Source organism: Vidua macroura, chromosome 10 (assembly GCF_024509145.1).
Source record: "Vidua macroura isolate BioBank_ID:100142 chromosome 10, ASM2450914v1, whole genome shotgun sequence".
Classification (NCBI taxonomy): Eukaryota; Metazoa; Chordata; class Aves; order Passeriformes; family Viduidae; genus Vidua; species Vidua macroura.
This window is the reverse complement of record NC_071580.1, coordinates 4,764,395-4,788,124: the sequence shown is the minus strand read 5'-3', so window position 1 is coordinate 4,788,124 and position 23,730 is coordinate 4,764,395. Positions and strand designations below refer to the sequence as shown.

Sequence of the window (23,730 nt, the reverse complement as noted above, 5' to 3'; positions counted from 1 at the left end):
TATGGCAAAGTACAAAGCATGCAGATCAAGCTGCAAGCAAGGCAGGAAGATCTACAGCAGGGCAAACTGGCATTCCTCATCTGAATTTGAAATGAGATGTGCCAAGCTCTCTGAAGTCCAAAAGCTGCTGTGATTCTCCGGGTATCTGAACAGAAGAATGAGACAAACAATAGAAGGAGAGGCCACCGTTTCTGAACTGAAGAATTTATATTGCTCTGAAATCAGGGAGAGATTTCCTCTCCACACAGCATCCTTTAGTGAAAGAGCTTGTAAGCTGAAGCCAGGGAGGAGCAGGGACTCCAAGGATAACCCCTTTGTGCACCCCTCACAATTTACTGATCCCCATCAAGTGTCTGCAATTTTCTTTGAAAATTAAATGGCTCCCAGACAAAGAAAAGGCACAGTCTTGCTAGAAGATCTCCACAGGACTGAAGCAACATCTGACTGCCCAGCACCTCCTCATCTCAAGTGCCCCTCAGCCATCTCTATTTTCCATTTCTTTCTGGGCAGTTCAGCAGATGATCAGTTCTAGTTCACAGCAGAAAGAAGCCTGAGGTGACGCAAGTATAACGGATGGTTTCTTTATGGGCTGGGTTTCAAAAGCCCCACAGCAAGACCATATGCAGAAGGAACAATAAAAAGGGTCTCACACCTGGGAGAGGGTCCCAGCCTCTGTCCTGGAGTGCCCATGTGAGGATGCCTCACAGCCACCCAAAGCCTGTGGCAGACACACCCAACAAGCAGTGAAAAGCAGGCACTTAAAACCATCTGTAAACTGAACAAAATAATTTAACAAGTGGCTTTCTTCTATTCCAAGCCCTGTAACACGCAGCTCATGTTCCTAACTCACATTCATGATTTTCCTACCAGGGTGCATAATTAGTGACTGGATAAATAGGTTTGTGAGCTAATGCCACTAAAGTGGAAGTATCACTCTCATTTCTTCCTCCTCCTGACCTCCTCCTCTTTTTTGCTCCTGAACTGTGGGAGCTGAGGCTAAATGGCAGAAGATCAGTTTTTCCTTCCTGACCAGGCTAATGGGTCAGGCAAATGCCAGCACCAGGCAAAGGAAACAGTGGGAAATGATGCAAAGGGTGGAGAGGACATCATGAGGTCATGTCTTTCAGCAGCAGCAGCTCTCCATCAGGTCAGGTCATTTGTACCAAACCAATGTCAAAAACAACCACTGTTTTTACCAGTAAAAACTGTCTTCTACTAAAACAAAAATCACAAGGGAGAGAAGCACTTTAGAGCAGTACAAGACAGAAGAGCCACTCTACTGAACTGAAAGCTCTACAAGTAGCAACACATCCACAGCAAGGCTGAAGAGAATGTAGGTTAGACATAGTGGAAGATGTAGTAATTCACAGGTAAAATACAGAAGAGAAAGAAATCAGAAAGGGGCAGAAAATGAGTTCCTTGTGTACAATGAAACAGCACTGGTGGATTCCAGCAAACCAAATAAAATGATGATTGGGAATAAAATACTATTTTCACTTTATCTCTGTCCAGAAAAATACAATTACAATTTTGAGCATGATTCTCTACATGTGTGGAGGATGTTATTTTGGCCAACACTCTCTCAGACCTGCAGCATGTAGTTTCCCTCTTTTACTCAAAAATACTCTTCAAAAAGACAATGAATCAGAGCATGCAGTTCACTTATGTGCTCTGGAAATCCTTCTGAAGGGGGCAAATTTGCTCCACTGGCTGCTGAGGAATTTAGAGGGTGTCTGGTCCCCTCGAAGGCAGGCAGAGCTCTCACCCCACTGAGCACACAACTCTTCTGGCCACATCTCATAGAGGGGAAGCATCATCTGTCTCCACAGGGAGTCCAAGCCAGCTCCACACATGTACAAGAGTCACTTTTTACTGAGGGGGGTGGGAAATCTGTGGAGAGAGCAGCCTCTGCTCCAAACACCAACAAAACCCATGTGGCAGCATGCAGGGCTTAGAAAGAGCTCCACGTTCCTTATCAGCAGTGCTGCATGCTGCCAGCTTTTAAGGGCTATCTGGTTTGAAAGGCAATTTTTCAGCCTCTAACTACATTTGTACTTAGAAGAGAATCACTGCTGCTTTAATGACTCTCATTACATTTTTAATTATAAAAAGTTCAATTTAAAATTGCCCAGACATTTGCACAAACTGCTTTTAGCAACTCACTAAACCCAGGCAGATAAGACTAACCACTATGCCTGCCTGGCACATCTATCTTAACAGTAAAAATGAAGCAAAAAAAAATAATGCTCCAAATTGGATATTCAAAATGGTCCTTGCCATACAGCTCCTAAAATGATGAAACCAGGGGTTTATGAAGTTGCAAGCAGAGGAGAGGTAGTAGTATTGAAGTAATATTGCAACTGTACAGTCTGGCCTTAGAAAATAGCTACAGTTCTATTTCTGACATAGCAGTTGGCTCAAATAGCTACCTAATTCCCTTAACTCATCTTGTGCATAAGCTTTTCTGGCTACATATAGAATGGAAATAACTGGGAATGAGCAGCAGTTGATAAATCAGCCTGTAGACCTCTATTTCTTTTGTGTATATAATGCACTTCAGAGCAGAGCACCCAAATTTGATGCTCAGGTATCTGTGTTGGCCCTAAAACTGAAATTCATTCAATTTGCTGTGTTTGTCAACAACACAATTTCAGTCTTAGATTCACCCTGAGGAAAACTAACCTTCTGTTACTTGAATATATAAAAGTCCATCGTTCAAATAAAGCCAAGGCATCAATAAATAAATTGAAAAGCCTTTGCACAAACCCCCACACCTTTCTGTAGAGTTAAGCCTCACTTGAAGAGAGGCCATTGGAGTGAAGAGAAGGAGAAAAACTCCACTAAAAGTTCTGTCATTGCTCACATGCTCATCCAAAGCCACTCACTGCTCAAGAGCCAGCAGAGTATGAAGTTTGTCCTTACACCCTGCTGGTCATAAACAAAACCACCCCTGGTCTGCACAGCACCACCAGCCACACACAAACATCCACAGCCTCGCTAGAGAGATCACCCTGGTGTTTTATCAACACCACGGGCTTCAAAATAGGCTGAGGCTGGCTGTGTGGTGTGGCATTTACAGCACCATCATGGAGCAGGGAGCACAGCCCAGCCCTGCACTACCAGGGCAGTGAGAAGACAGTTACAACAGCATTGTTTAAACACCAGCTTAAATTAGTGTATTCATTAATTCAGCAGTTTAAGCCATTTCAAGGAAAATTAAATTCCCATGTATGAAGGAAAGGAAGAAAAACCTTTACGCAGTAATTGCACTGTATCCATAAGTATTTTGTAAACCAAGGCTCCATGGATGAAAAACTTACCAGGAAAACATTCAATTTCTGTGCCAAATAATGTCACTGTTGGACCAGCTCACCAAGGAGCCTTCTAGCCAGGCTGCACACTGCTCTGGCCTTTTGTAAGGAGCAAATTCCAATAATACTCAAAAGTGAGCTGTACCCTGGTTGAGCAGACAGGATATAGAAATGCAGTTAATAGAAAAAGATACTGAATATCCCTTGGAAGTATTCTGGGGCAGGTAATCTTTTAAAAAGACACGAAGATTTTTATACAGTACAAGGAAGAGCCAAGTAAAATTTTCTGCAGACTCCAGGCAGTTCCAATGGACACGTGATACATGTGTAATAAAGTGTCTTTAAAAAGACAAACGAATAGGAAAAAAGGATCAAAACAATGAGATAGCTTCTTATTTAGCCTAGAGAAGAGAAATCTCTAAGGAGATCTCACATCTGCTCAGGTTTCAAACCAGCTGGTACTCAGAGCCTCACTTGACTTGGGGACAGTCCTCAGTCATCCTCTGCAGCCATCACAGCCCCTTGAAACTGTTAAAGCATTTCACAAAGTACAGAACAATGTACACAGGCACTTGTGTCCACAAAGGATGGGCACACAGATGACTCTGGAATAATAACATTAATATGCACGTTCATTTTCCCACTGACAAACTCATTACCTCTCTTACCCAGCCTGTTCTGACACATTAGTTATCAGAGCAGCTCATAAGAATACAGAATATCCCAAAAGAGAACTTCAGGAGAAGCTTAATTAAATAACCGATTATTCTTTATGTTAAAAAAAAAAAAAATACATGCACGTACACTTCCATGTGACAAGTTCCCCGGGGAAAAATTTCTAAAATAAGCACAAAGTGTTTATTTAACTCAGAGAAGCAATTAAACCATTAAGAAGAGCTCAAAGTAGGCATTATGCTGATTATCCCTTAATTAGGTGCATTCACAGCAGTGACAGACAAACTGCAACAATAACAACCATGTTACCAGACTCATTTTTTCCTGACCAGGGCACACGCTACAACAAATCCATCACCGATGTATATTCAAGCCGATTTAAGAGTGATGGTCCACATTGTTACCAGCGTGGAGATATCCATGATTGCTGCTCCTAATACCAAGTTCAACATGCCTATGTTTATTTCAGCACAAACAGACAAAGCTATTTATTTACATTGTTCTCGTGATCTAGCACGCAATGCTCATGAGAGCCTAATTGCAATTCTCATCTCCCTGTTTACTGTGCCCTGATTGCAGCCTCTCACTCCTGCACTGTCCCCTCCTACCCAGGGCTCAGCACCCCCAGGGTGGCACAGGATGGTGGCACAGGATGGTGGCACAGGATGGTGGCACAGGATGGTGGCACAGGATGGTGGCACAGGATGGTGGCAGAGCTTGGCCCGTGCTCTCAGGGCAGGACTGGAAGCAAACACACCCCAAGGAGTGCCTTGGGTGAAATCCCAGCTGGAGGGACCCCAGTGAGGATCCCAAACCTTGCTCTTCCCTTGGCAGAGCCTGCAAAACGCCACCGTGCCCGCAGCCGAGCCACCCAAAGGCAGCAGCTGCAGCACTTTTTCCACCCAGCAGCAGCACAGGTTTTCCACCCCAGCACAGGGTAAACAAAGTCACTCCAGAGCTCTCCTGGCAGAAGGAGCCGCGACAGGAGCTCCGCTCCAGCCCCGGCAGGGCAAAGCGGCTGCCAAGGCATAGAGTCGCCAAGAAAATTACAATATGATAGTCTTAATTACACTAATTGCGTTTCCTGGTATTGAGGCAGGATTAATATAGTGTTTCTTATGCTAGATTTCATAAACACAATTGGTTTCAGCTTAACTCTTCGTAATTGTATTGCACAGTTCTTGCAAACAATTAGCCACCAATTATGTTCATTTCGTTTTGCAGATGACTGATAAACATTCCAAATATCAGAATTTTCCCCCAAGGGAGGCAAATTACTTCTAACTTAAGTAACCTTAATGAAGCCTCAGTGAAAATCCTGTGGGCAAATCACCCAAGGCACTCGCTTGCCATTTCCATGCTTGCACCAAGGATTAGAAAAACTTCCACTCAGAGGAAGAGCCATGGCTGGAATGGCTTTGGAGAGCTGAGTAACCATCTTAAGGTGATAAAATGACCATATATAAATACAAATAAATAAATATATATATACATATATTTTTTTTTTAATATTTATGTATATTTTTACAGTTCTACATAGATACCTCTTTTATGTAAAAGCAGATGAGCATACATACACAGACACACACACTCGTACACAAATACTTGATTTAGAAATCAAACATATTTGAGCCAGTGTACATCTCAAAGCTACAGGTGCTGGGAACTGGACTGGAGGGGCCTAATTAATGCCCCACTCCCACCCTGCTCACCACAGTCTCATCATCAAACCCAAGTGCTCACACAATTGAGAATGGCAGGCATTGTGTTTCAGTCCCCTCTGCAGGCACAGCTCCAACATTCAGAACAATCCAGCCAGAAATGTTCAAAAATGTTATGGTGAGATAATATCGTCTGCTGAGACAAAAATAGTCTTTTATTACGTTACACAGAGGTCATCTGGAGCGACCTCGCCGAGATGGCATTTGGAGAGCCTCACCCTCAGCAGAAGCAGCAGGCAGGGTAACCAAAACTCCCTGAGTTTCTAGGAATTTTAGGCTGGATTTTTATATATAAAATATGCATAACACAGCATAGCTTTGCTTAACCTGTACACCACTTAAAAGGTGAGGCTTGGATAAATAGTACACAGATAATTATAGACCAAACAATCACTTATAAAACTCCGCTTGAAAGCTGTATGGTCAAAAAAAACCAAAATCCAAGTATTTTGAGAAAAAAAAATAAATTGCAAGCTCTTGCTTGCCAGTGCTGGTAATACCAAAGCTGTCCCATAACAATTAAAACAAACTTTGCTAACAAAGCCTTACACCAGGGTTTCTGCACAGGTTCTTTCTTCCATACCTGCAGGGTCAGGAGCCCCTCACTTGCCAGGAGAAGCAAAAATAAACCTTGCTGGTGCGTAATTTGCAATCCTTCCCAGACACACTGAGTTAACGAGACTCTGTGCTACCAAGTATTTTTTAACATCTCCTATATGGGGCATGTTGACAGGAAATTAACAGCAAGCCAGAGAGCAAGGCACTCCTTGTGACAACCCAGCCACACTCAAAGGTTCCCCCATCTAATCTCCAACAGAAACAAGAGGAATAAACTTTGGGGAAAAAAAAAAAAAAGGAGAAAGAAAAAAACCCCAAACCAAATCAGCAAACACACCATCAAAACTGTTGTTAACAATATAATCAAGGGGGCAAAAGTTGTAAGCAGTAATCAAACCCACTTATAAACAAAGCATATGCAGAACCCTGCAGCTTTACATTATAACACATGGGGTACATTAATAAAAAACTAAATTGCACAAATTATGACAGAACTTGGTATTTTGTTGAACATTGAAAAAAAAAAACCCAACAAAACTCCCACTCATCTCCAGGAGTAGCTTAATTTTTAAGTAGTATTTGAAGCTCTCTGACCCACAAAGAAAGGAAAAATCAAAATTAAGTCTTGTGGTGCTTAAATGAGTAAACCACAGTGTAGGTTTGTTTCTAGGATATTTGTCCTAAATAATTTGGAATATTACGTCAGATTCTAGATTTACTGTTAAACAACTATTACTGACACAACTGGATGGCAGCCTACACACTTTGAGGTTGTCCACAGTTATGCAATTTCACACTGGTTAATGTGGTTGAGTGGGCTTTTTCCTTTCCTTTTTGCTTTGAAGCCAGTGATGCTCTCATTACAAAGCTGACTCAGCAATTTATTTCTGTACTATCATCTATTCTTCAAACCTCTATTAATGAAAATATTGACGACACACAAAATGAGCTGTTGATGTCACAGGCACAGAATCCACCCTGTGGCAGTGACCACGAGAAAACACTGGTGCAGAAGGAACAAACAAGACTCTTGAAGATGTGATCACACAAATTGTATCTAAATATAGAAGGGGTTTGACTGTCAGAGTGAAAGCTACCCAGCCCCAGAAACCTGGTAATGACAGAATCAACAGCTGATTCAATTCAGTTTTCAACAATAACTACACTATTTTTTTATGGTGGGAATAAGTACAATTTAAAATTCAGCAAAACAAACAACCCAATTCTTTACATTCTTTACCATTTAAAGTCAATTCATTATTATCACCTATCCAAGTTGAGATTTGTTTCAAAATTAAAAATGAGAATCATAATACTAAAAGCCCTGCAAAGACTCTAAATTACAACGTGCTTCATCCCCATCCCTAATCCACATCTCCGACATGAACAACAAATACGAACCAGAATCACAGACATTGAAGAATAAAAAGGATGGGAAACTCAATATTTGCCTGTGATGAGGAGTAAAGGATAATGGAATAATTTCATTATTCTTCTGGCCAATAAATATAATTACTTCAGATTAAGAAAGCTGACTACAACTGCCTTACTAATTCAGGACTATAGCTGCACTAATACACTGTAAAAAGACTAAAAGCACTGACTAATGGGTTTGCAATGTCTGTAGCCTGTGGATCTTGGACTTGGAAATCCTGCCACCACTGACTGGAATGCACTAGGTCCGTACTGGGAGGATTAGCTGCATTTAGCAGGGCTGACACAACTTCAGCATTCCTGCAGATACCCACACTCTCACAGAGCTTCTCTGTGCTTTGAGATCCAGAGATACTGGGAGACTTAAAAATTGGTAGTATGCTGGTACAAGACAGCCTTCCCAAAGGCCCTTGGATGTACCACAATTCCTGATTATGTCAGGCACATGCATATATATATATTTATACACACACAAGGAAAATAAGGACAGACACAAACCCCAAACACAAGTCCTGCATATTTACAAACCCAAAAAAAAGTCTGAAATTACAGCCGAGACCGTATGTTCTAACAGTTGTCTTTAAAGTCTGCTGTCCTAATTCTAGAGATCAACGCATTTCCCAGCAGCAGATTCTCAGGCATTCCAACAAATACACAAAAATATCTCCATTTTAGCAAAGGACAAGCTTTGAGAACTGCATCTCTGCTCATTTGGGTGCTGTTCTGCTGGGAAGCAGGATGATTGGTTTTTACATACGTACAAATCAGAATGGTTCAAGTCTTAATTTATTTCTCAGCCCCTGCCCTTCTCCTCCTCCAGGGCTCCTGTGCCCTGAGGCCACGTCAGCAGGACACAGCACTGCCTGCCAGGTCCCATCCCAGCAGCTTCCCCAGGGACCAGGCTGCGGGGCTGGGAGAGCCTCTGGCCATCCCTCCAGCATAGGTGGCCACAGACCATCAGCAAGGGTCTCAAGAAATCCTTGGTTTCCACATTTCATAGAATTTCCAAAATATTCCCAGCCTTAGCTGTATCGCTGTCCCTTTCAGTGTACAACAAAACAGTCACAATTTAGGATTTGGAAAGATTAAACCAAATTAAAATTTAATTACATGCCAAGATTCTCTTTCCTTTTGTCTTGTGTCGGGGGAGCTATAACAAATAGCAGCTATCAACTGTAAAGAACCAGATATTCCACCCAGCAAAGCTACAAGTGCAGGTGCATCTGGTTCAAGATTTAATCACACACGTGCAAAATAAATTTCCATAATTATTCTTAGCATTATTGGATTTAAAATGGAGAAGCTAAGATTATTCACACAGTAAACAAAGCATCCCATTGTTTACTCTTGGCTTCTTGCATGGCTTCCTATACTTGATTGTGGTGTGCTAAAAAAATAAAACCATGAGATGAACGGGGAATGGTGGTGTGATCTCACTGACAATAACATGGGAAAAACCTACTCCAGGTTAGCAGCTCTTAGCTCTCTCTTGGATTTCAACACATGGCTCACAAAGATATGAAAGCCTTAAAGTTGTTTATTGCACATGAAAGGAATAAAAGATACATCACCGGGACCACAGTTTTCCAAGGTGACCAAACACTAAAAGGGCAAAGAGCCTATCTCTGACAGACACCAAAAACATCAGAAATAACCCAGAGGATGGAAGGCTCCTCTGCAAATTCTGGCATTTTCTATCTGGGCAACAATGTGAAAACAAATTAACAGTGTCTGTTATAATTATATGATTAACAGCTGGTGGTTTGTAGCTATGGAGTGCACCATGGATAACATCCCAACAGGAAAGGAACAGCTGATCCCTGGCCTGGGGACACGCCTGTGCCACAGAGCTGAGTTTGCTGAAACACTCAAGAGACCAAACCCAGAAGATGGTGACAATACCTCTAAAGGATAATACTGACTCTGTTATATATATTAAAAAATATTTTGGTCAATACAAAGGCTGATTAGACACTGACATGGGATTCTTCCCAGTTATTCTCAACCTCAGCTTTGCTCTGGAAGATGTTTATGCAGATATTTCCTCATTTGTCCATTAACAGAAAGAACTTTAATAAATCAAAAACTTGTTTGTGCTACAGGAGAGCAATGGGTATTGCAGGCCTGGCTTTTCCATCAAACACTAAATCTAGACACCAAGTACCAGGAGTCAAAGTAAAGTGATGTAAATGAGGAGTAAGAGTTATGTTTTAAAACTTAATAGGGTGAAAAGGGCCCTTGCTGGTAAACAGAAAGAAACGGAGCCAAAGCTTAATAAACAAAGTGTAAACAAAAGCTATTTAATACCAAGAGCTATGCTGTAAAACACCACACAGACTGCTCTGCTGCAAGCCCTAATGACCAAAACAGTCTGAACTGAAACTGCATTTCCTACAGGGAGTTTTCCATCCCGTGTAACCAGCCTGCCCACCAGCACGTAGGTGGAAAGAGCTGAAACACTTTGCAGAAATAAGGAGAAACAGAACGAGAGCTCACCCAGCATTTCACCCCTCCCTTCCCTGCCACAGCCAAGCACGTCCATCCTGCCCTGCTGCCACGCACCCTGGCAGATGTGCCCCAGAGCCTTTCCCCAGGAGTGTGCCTGACCACAAGCAGTTCCCAACTACCAGCAGATGCAGGTAAGAAAGGGCAATGTTGCTTTCTGCTCTGACAAATTTAATGTTTTGATCAATGCAGTGCTTTGCAGCATACTTAGAATACAGTCACAAACTTATTTCTTCAAATGTAACCAAGGCCCAAATTCTGATAATTCAGGTGATGCTCTGGATAGAAGCAGGTACTGAACCAAAGGGACTCCTGCTCCAGCCTCTGGATCTCACCAGCATACAGGCAGTGCCTGCCCTGGAGGGCCCAAAGAACCTCCCACCTGGAGATTTCACCAGCTGCTCTTTATTAAAGTATCTCCAGCCTTCTCAAACCTCTCATGACTTGAGGTGCTGCTGTTCTTTCATCTCAGAGTGAAACCACGCCAGGTCCACTGATGAAAAACCCAACATCTGCCTCTGCCCTTGCAGAGTGATGGAGCAGGTGCTCCCAGCTCCTGATGCACCAGGTGAAGTGGCAGCACTGGGAACACAGCCAGCTACCTGAGCCTGGGCCTTTCTGTTCTGTCTCCTTAGGCTTCTTTCCTCCCCAGCCTCTGCTGCGACGTCCAAAAGAAGTGGGATCAGCGTGTCAAGGGAGGTGATGCTCCCTCTTGAGCATCATTACTCTGCTCTCCTGAGACCTCATCTACAGTACTGCACCCAGCTCTGGGGTCCCAGCAAGAAAAGAAGGTGGAACTGTTGGATAGAGTCCAGAGGAGGGGCAGGAAGATGATGGCAAGGCTGCTATGGAGATAGGCTGAGAGTGGAGCTCTTCAGCCTGGAGAAGGCCCTGAGGAGACCTCAGAACCCCTTCTGGTGCCTAAAAGGGCTCAAAAAGATCTAGAGAGGGACTTTGGACAAGGTTATGGAGTGACAGGACAAGGCTTTAATCAAAAAAAAAAAGCAGGTTTACATTAGAGAAGAGGAAGAAATTCTTTACTGTGAAGGTGTTAATAGACTAAAACAGGTTGTTCAGAGAAGCTGTGGCTGCTCCATCCCTGGAAGTGTCCAAGGCCAGGTTGGACAGGGCTTGGAGCAGCCTGGGATAGTGGAAGGTGTCCCTTCCCATGGCAGGGGGGTTGGAATGAGATGATCTTTAAGGCCCCTTCCAACCCAAACCATTCTGGGATTCTGTGATCCATCTGTTCCCATCACCACTCTCCTCCGGTGCCTCTGTCCCACCCAGTAACACTCCACAGGTACCACTCACTTGCTCACACACTGTCCCATCTATTTTCAACTTTACCTCCCCTGCAAGAAATTGACTCACTTCCTCATTTCCAACCTCATACCATAGAGGGAAAAAAAATACAACTTTGGTTTGCTTGGACTGTACCAACAGCCTTATTTCACTGACACACACACACTCTTCCTATACAAATACACAGCTGTTAAGCCTTTAATATTATCCATTCCTTTGCACTACCACACCAAACCACACCCACCCACCAAATTAAGGGGATAATAATTCCAGGAAATCTTTCATTTTAGGAACCACTGGTCAATTTTTTGCATACTTCTGGTCTTTCTCTTGAGTTACTCACTTTTAGAGCCACAGAAAAAGCAGCACTGAAATTTAATTCTTGCATTCTTTGTTTTACAAGATAAGAAGAAGCAAAGACTTCAAGTTCAAGCCTCAATGGCAAAACACTTGAAAACATCACTTGAAACAAATATCAGTATTAGTAAACTGTCTATGTTTTTATCCTGTTTTCATTTCAAAATGCAACCACCCAAAAGCAATTTCGGTCCTTGTCTGCAACAGATATTTATGCTCCAACATAACTACACTCCCTCCATGCCATTGCACATCTGTACCTTGTCCTTGAATAAATCACAAAAGCCAGTTTAATCACAAAAGCAGAGCCTTGCTCACCCTATGCAAGGGTGAATTCCCCCTGCTCCAGGCCAGAATTAAAGCAGAATTTTTAACCCTTTACCATATTTGTTTTCTTCTCAGGCAAATTTTATTCTTTACTATTCCAAACCTTGTACAGACACACAAGACAAAGACTTGCAGTGAGTTTCAAGGGAGTATTTCCAGCAGCATGTGTTAGGCAGAATTTACCAGGAATTCAATTTTTTATTCCATCAGCTGCTTTTATGCTACCTGTTCTTCTACCTTGTTACAGGCTTTTTGCAGCTTTACATGCTTACAGAAAATTCAGTTTGGTTTGTGGCAGAAAATGAGATCCAGCTTGAGGACCATTTACACAGATGGCAATAAAAAGGACATTTAGCAATAACTGCGTGATTCTGTGTGATCAGTGGATACCCTGCATACTCTGTACATACATATTTTCAACATGTGGGTGACAAGCAAGTTCAAGTGGCACCAGAATAATCATTCTGCCCATGTTATTCCTACCACAGTGGGTGTGACAGCTTGGCATTATTGCCTTCCAGGAGGGAAAGGCTCTGAACAGATTCTCAAGTACAGCTTCACTGCCCCAAACTATGCACAAACAGTGGATTTTTAAAGTGTGAATGACAAAACTCTCAGGCAGCAACAAAAGTTCCTACCAAAGATCTTAAAATATTGGCTAAAAAACTCGTCTTTAATCAGCCACTAGGGAAACATGAGTTTCCTGAACATGTCAGTTTCATGTGAGAGCTATTTATTCTGAAATTTAGAAAGCAGAATAATTTTATTTTTATTTTAATTCAGGGGTCTGTTTCAATTCCATTCTGTAGTTACCAGATCCAGGCTCTCACCCTGCTCCATATTTCATTTACTGTGGTTTCCACACAGCACTAGCTAGAAGCAATCTTTCATACAAAGGAAATACAAGGTCCACAGTTAACAGCTGAGTAAAGAAATGGCTGAGGATATGCCCTGCCCTTGTCCTTTTCTTGCAGAGCTAGCAACAGTCAAGTCCCAAGTTTTTGACAAATAAAATGGGAATATGTGAAAAGGAAATGAAGCATTTAAAGTATTGACACATTTATGAAGTATTTAATACCTGTCAAACTTTATATAAAGAGCAGCTTTTAAAAGGCTGATGACAGAGCACATACACATGTTCCATCTTCCAAAGCCACTATATGAAGATCCTAAAGCAGTTTCCCCTGAACCACCCAGAGGGGCAGCTTTGCAGTCAGAGCCCCAAGCTCATTCTGGGTGTGAGCAGGGAATAACAAATCACTGGTGTGCTTCCTTTGGGATTTAACACCCACATGGACCGAAAGGAACAAAGACTGGCCGTGGAGCCACACAGGAATAAAGGATGTGCTTTATGCTTCCCCTTCATCCCACAGGCCAGGTGGCCAGCCCCAACATCCAGCAAGCCCTGGGGTGTTGCACAGCCCAGCTGGGCAGCACCACGTGCCTCCCATCCACACAGGCAGCCTCAGGTCTTGATTCAGCTTCTAGAAACTATTAAAAAATTGATCTCAATTAATCCCCAACATCCCTTTTCTTTATCCCTTTATTTGGCTGTTGTTATGAAGGCTACAAAAGTCACACAGCACAGCATCTCTGCTGTCACATGGGATGGAGAAGGCAAATCCTGAGGAAGTCAGGCAACAACACAACTCCTGCTGAGAGCACCTGGAACTGTTCAGATGCTTCCCTAAACAACTCACCACGTGGACTGTGCACTCAGGGCCTGGACTTCTCCGGAAGGCCAGATTTACTGCAGGGTTTTTTATTTGTTTTCTCTTTAAATATCTTCTCAAGGAAACCACAGACCCTCTCCATGCCCACTGACCAGCTGAACTTCTCCCAGCCACCATAATTTCTAAGAGCTGCCTAATCCAGGCCCACACTGTGATCTACAGGGCTTATCAATCATTGCCTCAAACAAGTCATCTTCAACTATATGCAAAAAAAAAAAAAAAAAAGGAATGACGAGAACGCTTGTTGTGACACCACACATCCTCAGTTACAAATACATATTTATTCCTATTTTTTTATTATTTAGATTTTTTTTTTTTTAAGTTTTCACTGACTATCTTACTGCTGCAACCCCGAGGAACTGGAAGAAAGTTTTTGTGTTTGAGATTTCTCCACCACTCCAAAAAGTCAGAAACATTCAAACGTGCATCTGTTCTTTCTGGCTTAAAACAGTGATTACTCAATTAGTGGCTAATTACACTTCAGGGTGTTTAAAACAGAGGATATTCCACAGAGGTTTTACTCAAGCAAGTGTCTTTCTTCCAACCTGGGTAAGACAAATGAAGATTCACTAAGTCATCTTCTCTGCTGTTTTTGCCTCAGACCTCTAAAGCACATACAGACACACCACAGCTGTGGAGCCAGACAGGGTTCTGGACACAAAGTGGGGCTCACAGAGCTTCCAGAGCTGGCTCCAAGAGCACAACCTGAAGATTTCACACTGCTCAAAAAGTCATATGTAAAATTTAAAAGAAAAAAAATATTATTCTACATAAGCAAAGTTAGCTGTCCTTGCAGAATGATCACTTGAGAAGAGCTTTTATGTATCCTGAAGAATTCAGTGTTACCAAGCCTGACATCTCAAGTTTTTATTAACATTGTTCACTCCCTGAACTCAGGAGAGTCACCCAATTTGTAATAAAGCCATCCTTCACACTCTGAATATTCAGCAGCACATCTTATGCCATAAGCCTGAGTACGTGGCAGTAAGGAAAAAGCAAGTATCATCTATTCCACAGGGAGCTACCAGCCGAGAGGCACTGCCCAGAAAGAGACTTTCATGCTGCCTTAACACAGTGCTAAAATTATTCCTTATCCTGCTAACCATGGTGCAATGTGGGAGCACTGGAAAATGCATCGTTATTGTCTGAGTGCTGCCCTATGTATAGGAAATACATTCACCTTTAAATACACCAAACACTCCATGACCTTTAAACATACCAAAAACTCTATCACAGGAGAAAAAAAAAAGACACTAACTTTTGTGGAGCAAGGGGTGTGTAATTTCCAAAAACACAACATAACCCTGTCTTCCAGAATAACCTCAGAGCAAAAACCAGAACTGTCACATATCCAAAACTTAGTATATTTTCAGGCTGATTACAACAGATCTTCTGCAATAGAGCAGTATTAAGTTCCACAACTGCATGGTAAGAGCAGCTTTACCAGAAGGAAAAAAACCACACCACCACCACAGTCAGGTGCTTTCCTGTGTTTGAAGCAGGTACTTAGCTCAGCAATAAAAATATTTTACAATAAAGTAGGATCAGAAGCTTTAGCTTGAAAAGAATATTAAGAATTTTCAGGCCAAACTGAAAGAGTGTATACAAATAAACATGAGCCTTGGCAGTCAATACTGCAGCTATAGCAAATAAAAGGAGACAATCTTATGCTAGAAATTCTAAATCAATTTTATGAAAGACTGCTGATGAGTACCAAACAAGTCCCATTGGCACAAACACGTTAAATTGCTGGGAATACAGAACCATGAGGTTTCAAGTTGCATTCATTTAAATACACTGTCTGAACACCACTTTGAGCATGAACAAAATTATAAATAAATGGGGTCATAATTATATTTGTAATGGAAATCTTTCATGTACTAAGCCAGAATAAAGCATTCTTCTCAAATAAAAGGAGAAGCCAGCTTTATTCCTCTGTTAAATGCCACATGGGCCAATTTCTTACCACACAGCATGTTGGCTATAAATCTCAACAAGCAGCTTTAAATTGCTGATATTATTGCTCATCAAGACCAAATAACCCTGGATGGTGCTCAGGGAAGCTTCTGTAACATCTATCTCAACTATTAATTCATCATTTCCATGGGGATGGAACTCCAAGCAAGAACCACCCACTCCTCCACTGCTTACATGGAGGGGGTGTCACAGAAAAGATGCAAAGAGGCTGCAAGATGGGACTGATAAATAACAGAAGAGAGAAATCCTCCTGGACTTCCAAGAAATGCATGACTCATCCTGAGATACTGAGCTCCTAGAATACAGAGAGCAGCCACGTCTGCAAGTTCTCACTCTCCAGGGCTTCAGTGCATTCTCAGAGCTGCAAATCACATTTTTGGAGAGAGGACACAACAGGTATTCCATGAAGCAAAACAATGCTCATCCACGTGTTTGTGGATCCTCTTACCTTGGATGCACTGGAGGGTTCCATCCTCAGCCCTTATTGTAAAGGTTTCACCTGGATTAACTTGAACCAAAAAGACCTGCAGAAAGAAAAATAAACAAACATTTGTTTCCTGTGAGCTCTGAAAATTAAAATCTCCCCAAAACAGTAACTGTGCTATCCCTTTTCTGAAAGGGGTGGGGAAGCAGGGAGGGCACAGACTGGCATAATCACACCTGTGGGCCCCAGACTCCAGGAGCAGGCAGAGATCTAAAACTCACCTACGTTTTAAGAGCTGAAATGAAGATGTAACTGAATTGCACACAGGTGAGAATTATGGCTTTGAGTTCCACACCAAAATCTTGAGAGTGTGTTTAACTTGGCCAAATGCTGTAGCTAAGGACATAAATCTTCAGACCACTAGCACATGAGAACAGAGAGTACATAAACTCCAACGTGCAGCACCAACCCACAATGGGATTTCAAGTTCACAGGAATAAAAGTTTTTTGCTGTGGGGAGTTGATCCATTATGTTTTCAAAAATTTGTATTTCAGTCTTGCACACAACAGATCTCAGCTAAGCAAAACCTGTACGCACATACACAGTTCAACAGGTGCACTCAGAACCAGTAATAAACATTTATTATAAAATATATAATTTTTTTTATTAATAAAACTATCATCCCAGTCTCCCACTGCTGAATCCTGCAGATGATGAGATAACACAAGGACCAGGAAGCACCAAAATATGTCCAGTTCATAGTACGTTGTATTATCTTTATTAATTTTTAGGTGTCTGAAACAATGAGTTTAAAACCTATGCTGTAGAATCCTTTCTTAAATGGACAGTTTCACTGGGAATTAGAGACCATTTATCCCACCTTGCTGCTCATGAAACTTTTCACTGAAATACTTTAAACACACTTCTGCTAACTGCTTTGTCAGAAGTTCAATCAAGATATAAATTAAATTTTCAATTTGTACCAAAATTATAATCTATATTTTTTGGGGAACGCTCTCTCTAAATTTAGGTCTGGTCTTTATATTCTGGGACATCTGCATGCAGAATTCAATCATTCAATCTGCAAAGAGAGAATTTGAATGCATGTTGTGTTTCTGAATTCCTTAAGCCAAATGCATAAGATAATTATTACCTAGATGACCTTTTGAATTACAGTAATCCTACAGAAACCCATTATTCCACCAACATTTTTAAAGCTCAAGCTGGAAATCAGAAAATGGCATATGAAAGTCATTATGTTGTCTGGAACAATCATTTCTCAGGGAGCACTGATCAAAGTGGATCTGATCCAGCACACAGAGCACAATAAATGGTTCAGAACAGATAAAAGGCACAACGCCATTCCATCCCTAATCTCCAAACAATCAACATTTAAGTGACAGCATTTAAGTGCTCTTCTGCTATGAATAGGCGTGAATTATCCACTACAGGACATGGGCAGCAGGTCAAAAGATGTGCAGAGCAAAGCAATGTCATCGAGCTTAATAAAAAGAAAACCAAAACAACCAATAAACAAGAAACCAGAACTCGAAGAGGCCAAGAATCACAGAAATATTTCATCAGCTCGTTTGCATTGTGTCTAAACCAACAGCCCTAAAGCTGGTTATTTACAAACAAATTGGATTAACATAAATCAGAAGCCCTCGCACACCTTTACAGCTTTGGAAGAACTTGGTCCAGCTCCTCAAAAAACAGACTCTACCTAAGACTGATGTCCCGTGCATGTAAAGCTCCATCCTTTCCCTAAAGCAGGACAGACAGATTCCTCTTCCTACGTAGCCAAGGCTCGTGCCTACCCCAGAGTTATCAGAAGTTTTACAAATTCCTGTCCCAGGACTCCATCACCAGCACAAGTGTCCACATTAGCACACCCACAGTTGTCCCTTAACAATAATTCCTTGGGGTTCTGCTTTAAAAAAGGTGATATTCCCAAACACAGCTGTTGTTTTTGATGGTCAAAATGAAGCAGCAGCATCCTTGCCTAATCACACGGGGTTTAAAGACAAATACACTGTTCCAGTAAGAAATTTGTTTCCTGTAGAGCAGCAGGCACACAGCTTTGTCCCCCCATCCCGAGCCTGTGGGCAGAGCCTGGGACTCATCTACAGTAGCTTCTATTAAGATGTTACAGATATGGAAATAACTCCTTATTGACAGATGCTCAAATCAGCCACCTTTGGGGCCCAAGAAAACATTTACAGGCTGTTGCTGGGGGAAGGCAGCAATATCAAGAGCAAACAGGAATAGCCAAGGTGTGACTGACGTGGGTCAACAGTGGAGCAAGGGCTGGGCACAAAGGGAGGACATGAAACCCAAGTGGCCTCAGACCTGGGAGCAGCAACCATGCTCCTTAGGCACCATCCTTCCAGAGGCTGCAACCCAGCCCCAGCCCCTCCCTTCCCAAAACTGGAGTACTGAGGTGCTCCCCATAATCCATCCCACCACCCTGCAATCCCCCCATGCTGCACACAACCCCCCAGAGCTCACAACTGCACAGCACTGACCAAAGAGATGCAGAAATGAGGTCAAACCATTAAAGCCACCACATGTTGAGCATTATATATAGGGCACCTTCCAGCCAACACCCCTGACTTGTCCCAGTTGCCTGGGATAAATAATGTCAAGGCACACTGTAACTTGTTTTGTTTATACACACTAAGTATATAAAATTAATTCCATGATTTATTTTTCCCCACATCCTCATAAACAACAAAACCATATTCTGCAGCCTGGAACACAGCTTCCCTCTTCCCTTTCACACAAGAGATCTTCATGAGAAGCCTCATTTCTAAAGTTTTTAATTAAAAAATCTGAGGAAAGCAATAAAAAAGTGTAAAGATAACATCTCTATTTTAATGAAAACAAACCCAGATGATCTTTAATTGTGCTATGTGCTTTATATGTGCTTCTAATATTCATCGTCCCAAGTATGCATAATTATGAGATGGCAGCAGAGAAGAACTTGAAGGGTCACTTGGAGCCCTCACTGCTGGCTGGCAGCATCACAGGGTGTGGTCTCATGTCCGAGGTCACCCCAGCCCTCACTTCCAGTCCTTGGCCTCCTCCCATCCAAAAAGCTGGAGCACATGACAGCTGGGAGCAGGGCGTCAGCAGCACAATCCCAAAGGATCTTTCTTTCCCCTAAAAAGTACTCGGATGTTTAACTCAGCAGTTTAATCCACTCAGTGCTGAAGCCCAGCCGTACCTGCTGCATCCTCAGAGAAAGCTTGTTACCTCCATAAAGCTCTTTTTGCATTTATTTTGCATCTAAGAATGCCATTCTATTTTATTGTAAGTCATGTTTGTTGAGTGATGAATGTCACTAAGTTGCATAGCTACTATAAATATTTATAATCCCACAGAGTATGTCCAGACTAAGTTTGCATGACAAGCCAAGCACGTGTCACTTGTGCCTCCCTTGCTCCCACTATCCAACTCCCATGGCCAGGAGAAGCAGGGCAAGAGATTGAAGAAGTGCCCACAAAGCTAATGCAGGCATAAGATCAGGTTCAGAAATAAATAAACTGACTCTACGAAGTTCTGGATTGGATATTAGCAAGAAATTTCTTTACTATGAGGGTGGGGAGGCCCTGGCACAGGGTGCCCAGAGAAGCTGTGGATGCCCCTGGATCCCTGCAAGTGCCCAAGGCCAGGCTGGACAGGGCTTGGAGCAGCCTGGTCTGGTGGAAGGTGTCCCTGCCCATGGCAGGGGGTGCAAAGAGATGGGTTTTAATGTCCCTTCCAATCCAAACCACTCTATGATATAAAACTACATACACTGTGGGGAGACCCCCTCATACAAAGGCAGAAATGCCACCTCATAAGGACCAAGGGCATACACTATTAATCTCTTTTATACACTACTGGTTTACTTATGCAAGAAAGTTTCTGTTTCCAAGCAGAAAATTCCCACTCAAGGCAGGCCATCACCCCCCACCTGCTCTGTGGCCCCTCACAGCAGTGAGCAGGATGATGTTCACCTGAATCCACGTGATGCAGTTCAGTCCCAGAGCTCACTTAAAGTATTTCCCCCCTTATGAGAACATTTTCCTCGCTAAGGTCGAAGAGCAGCTTGCTTATTAAAACCCCACATTAAACATTTTCCCGTGTGGTGAATTTTCCCTTCCATGAGATCTATCATGCTTCATACAGCTGGGGAGCACAACATCATAGGCAACACCCAGGATCCAGCTACAGGTTCCTCAGAAATGCTTTAAACCATTAGAATTTACTGTATTTACAGTTTCTACAGCACATAACTTATAGAATGCATTGCATATTTTGGGAAAAGAAAATAAACAACAAAACAATCACCTGTATCCGTTCCATTATCTACTTTAAAAGACTGTGCCCCAATAAATTTCCAGGTGCATCCCACAGGACGGACCAGGGAAGTCACACCACTCTGTGTGCAATGCTCAGGAACACGTTCCTCAGTCTCACAGAGCAGGTAGGCTAAACACTTTCAGCATCTCTTCAGTAAGAAAAATCAGGGAACATGCTACAACTTAAACAATAAAGCTGACTTTTAAAAATTAATACTTCAGCAATTGTGTCTGGAAAAAAAACTTTTTTTTTTTTTTTTTTTTTGACTGGACAAAAAACAGAGGTATTAACAGAGGCATGAAGCAATTCAGTCAGTTTACCATGAGTGCTCTTTACAGCAAAACCCACAAGTGGCAGATCCTGAACCTCCTAATTTATCCAACCTTAAAACACACACACCAAAGAAGCAGTAAAAATAAAATAAATTAATAAATCAAGAAACCACAAAGAAGTAACTAAATTTTGGCAGAAAGTTCATTCACTCAGTTCAGATGCTGTGGCTCAGTACAAAACCCAGCTGAAGTGCTTTCAGTTGTTTGCAAGGTGCACAGGAAAGTATCAAATCTTGTTCCTCATTCAGCTGTACTCTTGTCTCCCTCATTTAAAGCCTGTGACCCTAAAAGACAAGAACAAGCACACACAGCACTATGTACAGTGCCTAAGCTTAAGCCAAGTGGTGAAATCACAGGGTAAGTAAACACAGCTTTACAAAGAGCAGGCAAGCAGAAAACCTGCTGCACCTCTGCAGGTGCAATGAGTGAACCAAGCTGAAATAAAATTTTCCCAACTAATTAGCCCAACATTCTGTACAAATGTGCTGCAGCACAGCTAGCTGCCCCTCCACTTTAAACTCCAAGCTTTTTAGAGCTTGCAGTGGAGTACCTACAGGAAACCATTGAAATTCTTGGACCAAAAGGTTAATTATTGCTCCCTGAATCCCCTAAGGAGTTACAAGTGGATTAGAAGCAGAAACAGCTCTGAAAGCAACATGAAAGCATTAAACACAGTCAGCAGTAATGGAAATAAAGTGTGGGAAACTAAAAAAAAAAAAGTCAGTGCTAGAAATGCCATTTTGGGTAGTCTAGAGGAGAGGGATTACTGTCAAGCAGGCAGAGACATTCCGTGCCCTGCCCTGTGCAGCTCTGCAGCCCTTACTCTCAGGAAGATAAAGAAAGGGAATGTTCCCATGCAATTGCCTTACACTGCAGGCCTGTGCACTGGCAGATTTGCCTTTTGCATCACTCTCCATCTGGCTGCTGGCAAGGCCAAGGTGTTTCACCAGCTCCAGTCTGCTCTATTCTATGTGTGTAAGAACGGGCCTTTTGAGGAAAGGCTTCTCCCTGGAGCTCAGCATTTCCAGGCACAGCTCCTAAAGCAGCTCTGTGGTGCTGGCACAGCTGAGGCTCCACAAATCCAGTAACACATGAGGGTCAGCAACAGCCAATGTGCCCAGAGCAGCCCATCAGAACCTCCATTCTGTCAGCCCCAAAGCACGAGGCACTGAGCTGCCTGCTGGCCACACTGCAGCCTGGAAAACTCCACACTCCTCGTCCTCCACCAGCCCTGCTATGAGGCTTTCTCACCACCAGCTTCTAATGGAGACTGAGATTACACCCTGTAAATGTCCTCCTAAAGCTAGAACCTATTTATGGAGTCATATAAACTGTCTTTCTTAAGTCATTCCTATGTGAATCTATCCTGAAGCCTCTTCCCACCTCACAAGTAACGAAAATAAATCTCTTTCAACAAACACTTAACATTTGTTTCCACATTACAAAAAAAAAAAAAAAAACCAAAAAAAAAAACAGGTTAAGAGCAATTAACATAGTTCATTTGCAAAGATCAAACAAAGCATTTATTCCAATTTCATTCAATTTTTAGAACTGTAGTTTTAAAAAGCAAAGACATCACCTAAAGCTTCAGGAATAGGATGAAAACGACAAAGCATAGAGGTAGTTAAGCTTTACAACAGATGAGGGCACATCCAGACTAGAAGCCAAAAAAGTCTCATGGAATACTGGTATTTCAGCTACAGGTACTTCAAGAAACAAAGAAATGAAATCGAAAAGCATCATCCAGCAAACACACAGAAGAGGGACCTGGCCCAGAACTGTTCTACTCAGTCGTGCTTGCATAACACAGCAAAAACAAGAAGCAATGTGCTTCCAGTGCACCTGCAATTCTTTTTAATGCAAAACATTAGCTGAGAAATTACTTTAAAGGCAACAGAGGCATCTGCCAAGCCAGGCTGCTGAATTGAAGATGGGGAAATGGAAAGATTGGGAAATGGAAAGATGGAAAGCACCACCTCAAAGGAGGGCTCAGAAGATTTCACTTACTCTTTCTGTAATACAGAAGAACCCACTGACAGGACAGTCTGACCTGATAAGTAGTTTCCAGCAAGGAAGAAAATGTGTACTTAAAGAACAATTATCCTTTCCAATATGAATACGATTATGCCTTCATCTAAGTGTACTAATATTGGACTTGGTAAATATAGCCACTGAAAGCATTCCTTTCTGTTTTTACAAATCAAAGCACACTTTGCAAAAATGACTTAAAAAAAAAAAAAAAACAAACTAATCACAACAATGAAAACCTACATCATAATGAGATTTTAGATAACCAAAAAGACTTAGAAGTTCACCAGGAAAGCAGAAATTGTTCTTCCTCTTGAGGTTGATCTAACTCAAAACACATCTGGGAAGGAGGAACAAATGGTCCAGGGAAGGAGAAGTAACAGAATGACCTCTTATATTGATTCAAGAAGGACAGCTCGCTTCTACCTTTGTTACAATACTCTGCTGAAATTTCTCACGTGAGGGGAGAACTAAATTGAGCAACACAAAAATACTGCCAGGGTAGATGTTCTCCAAAGGGACCCTTTGACCCCAGATGTATTTGGGACCGTACCACCCACCAGCTTGAACCTCCAGGCTGTATGGTGACATGAAGGCACAGCTGTGGTCTCATGACCATTCCACCAACTTCTGATCAAACTTATTAGAGAGTATGTCCCAGAAAAAAATAAAAGCAACTGTAAACTTGCCTTTGTTCA

At 42.2% G+C, this 23,730-nt stretch overlaps 1 protein-coding gene across 3 annotated transcripts in view; it reads right to left on the bottom strand.

Annotated features, from left to right (window-relative positions):
* Window positions 1-23,730, bottom strand: part of FNDC3B (fibronectin type III domain containing 3B) — a 185,861-nt gene that overhangs the window by 124,345 nt on the left and 37,786 nt on the right. For all 3 annotated transcript variants that reach the window (XM_053986414.1, XM_053986416.1, XM_053986415.1), the window contains exon 3: window positions 16,349-16,424. In XM_053986414.1, the coding sequence (XP_053842389.1) occupies window positions 16,349-16,424 (76 nt within the window). The remainder of the gene's footprint in view (window positions 1-16,348; window positions 16,425-23,730) is intronic.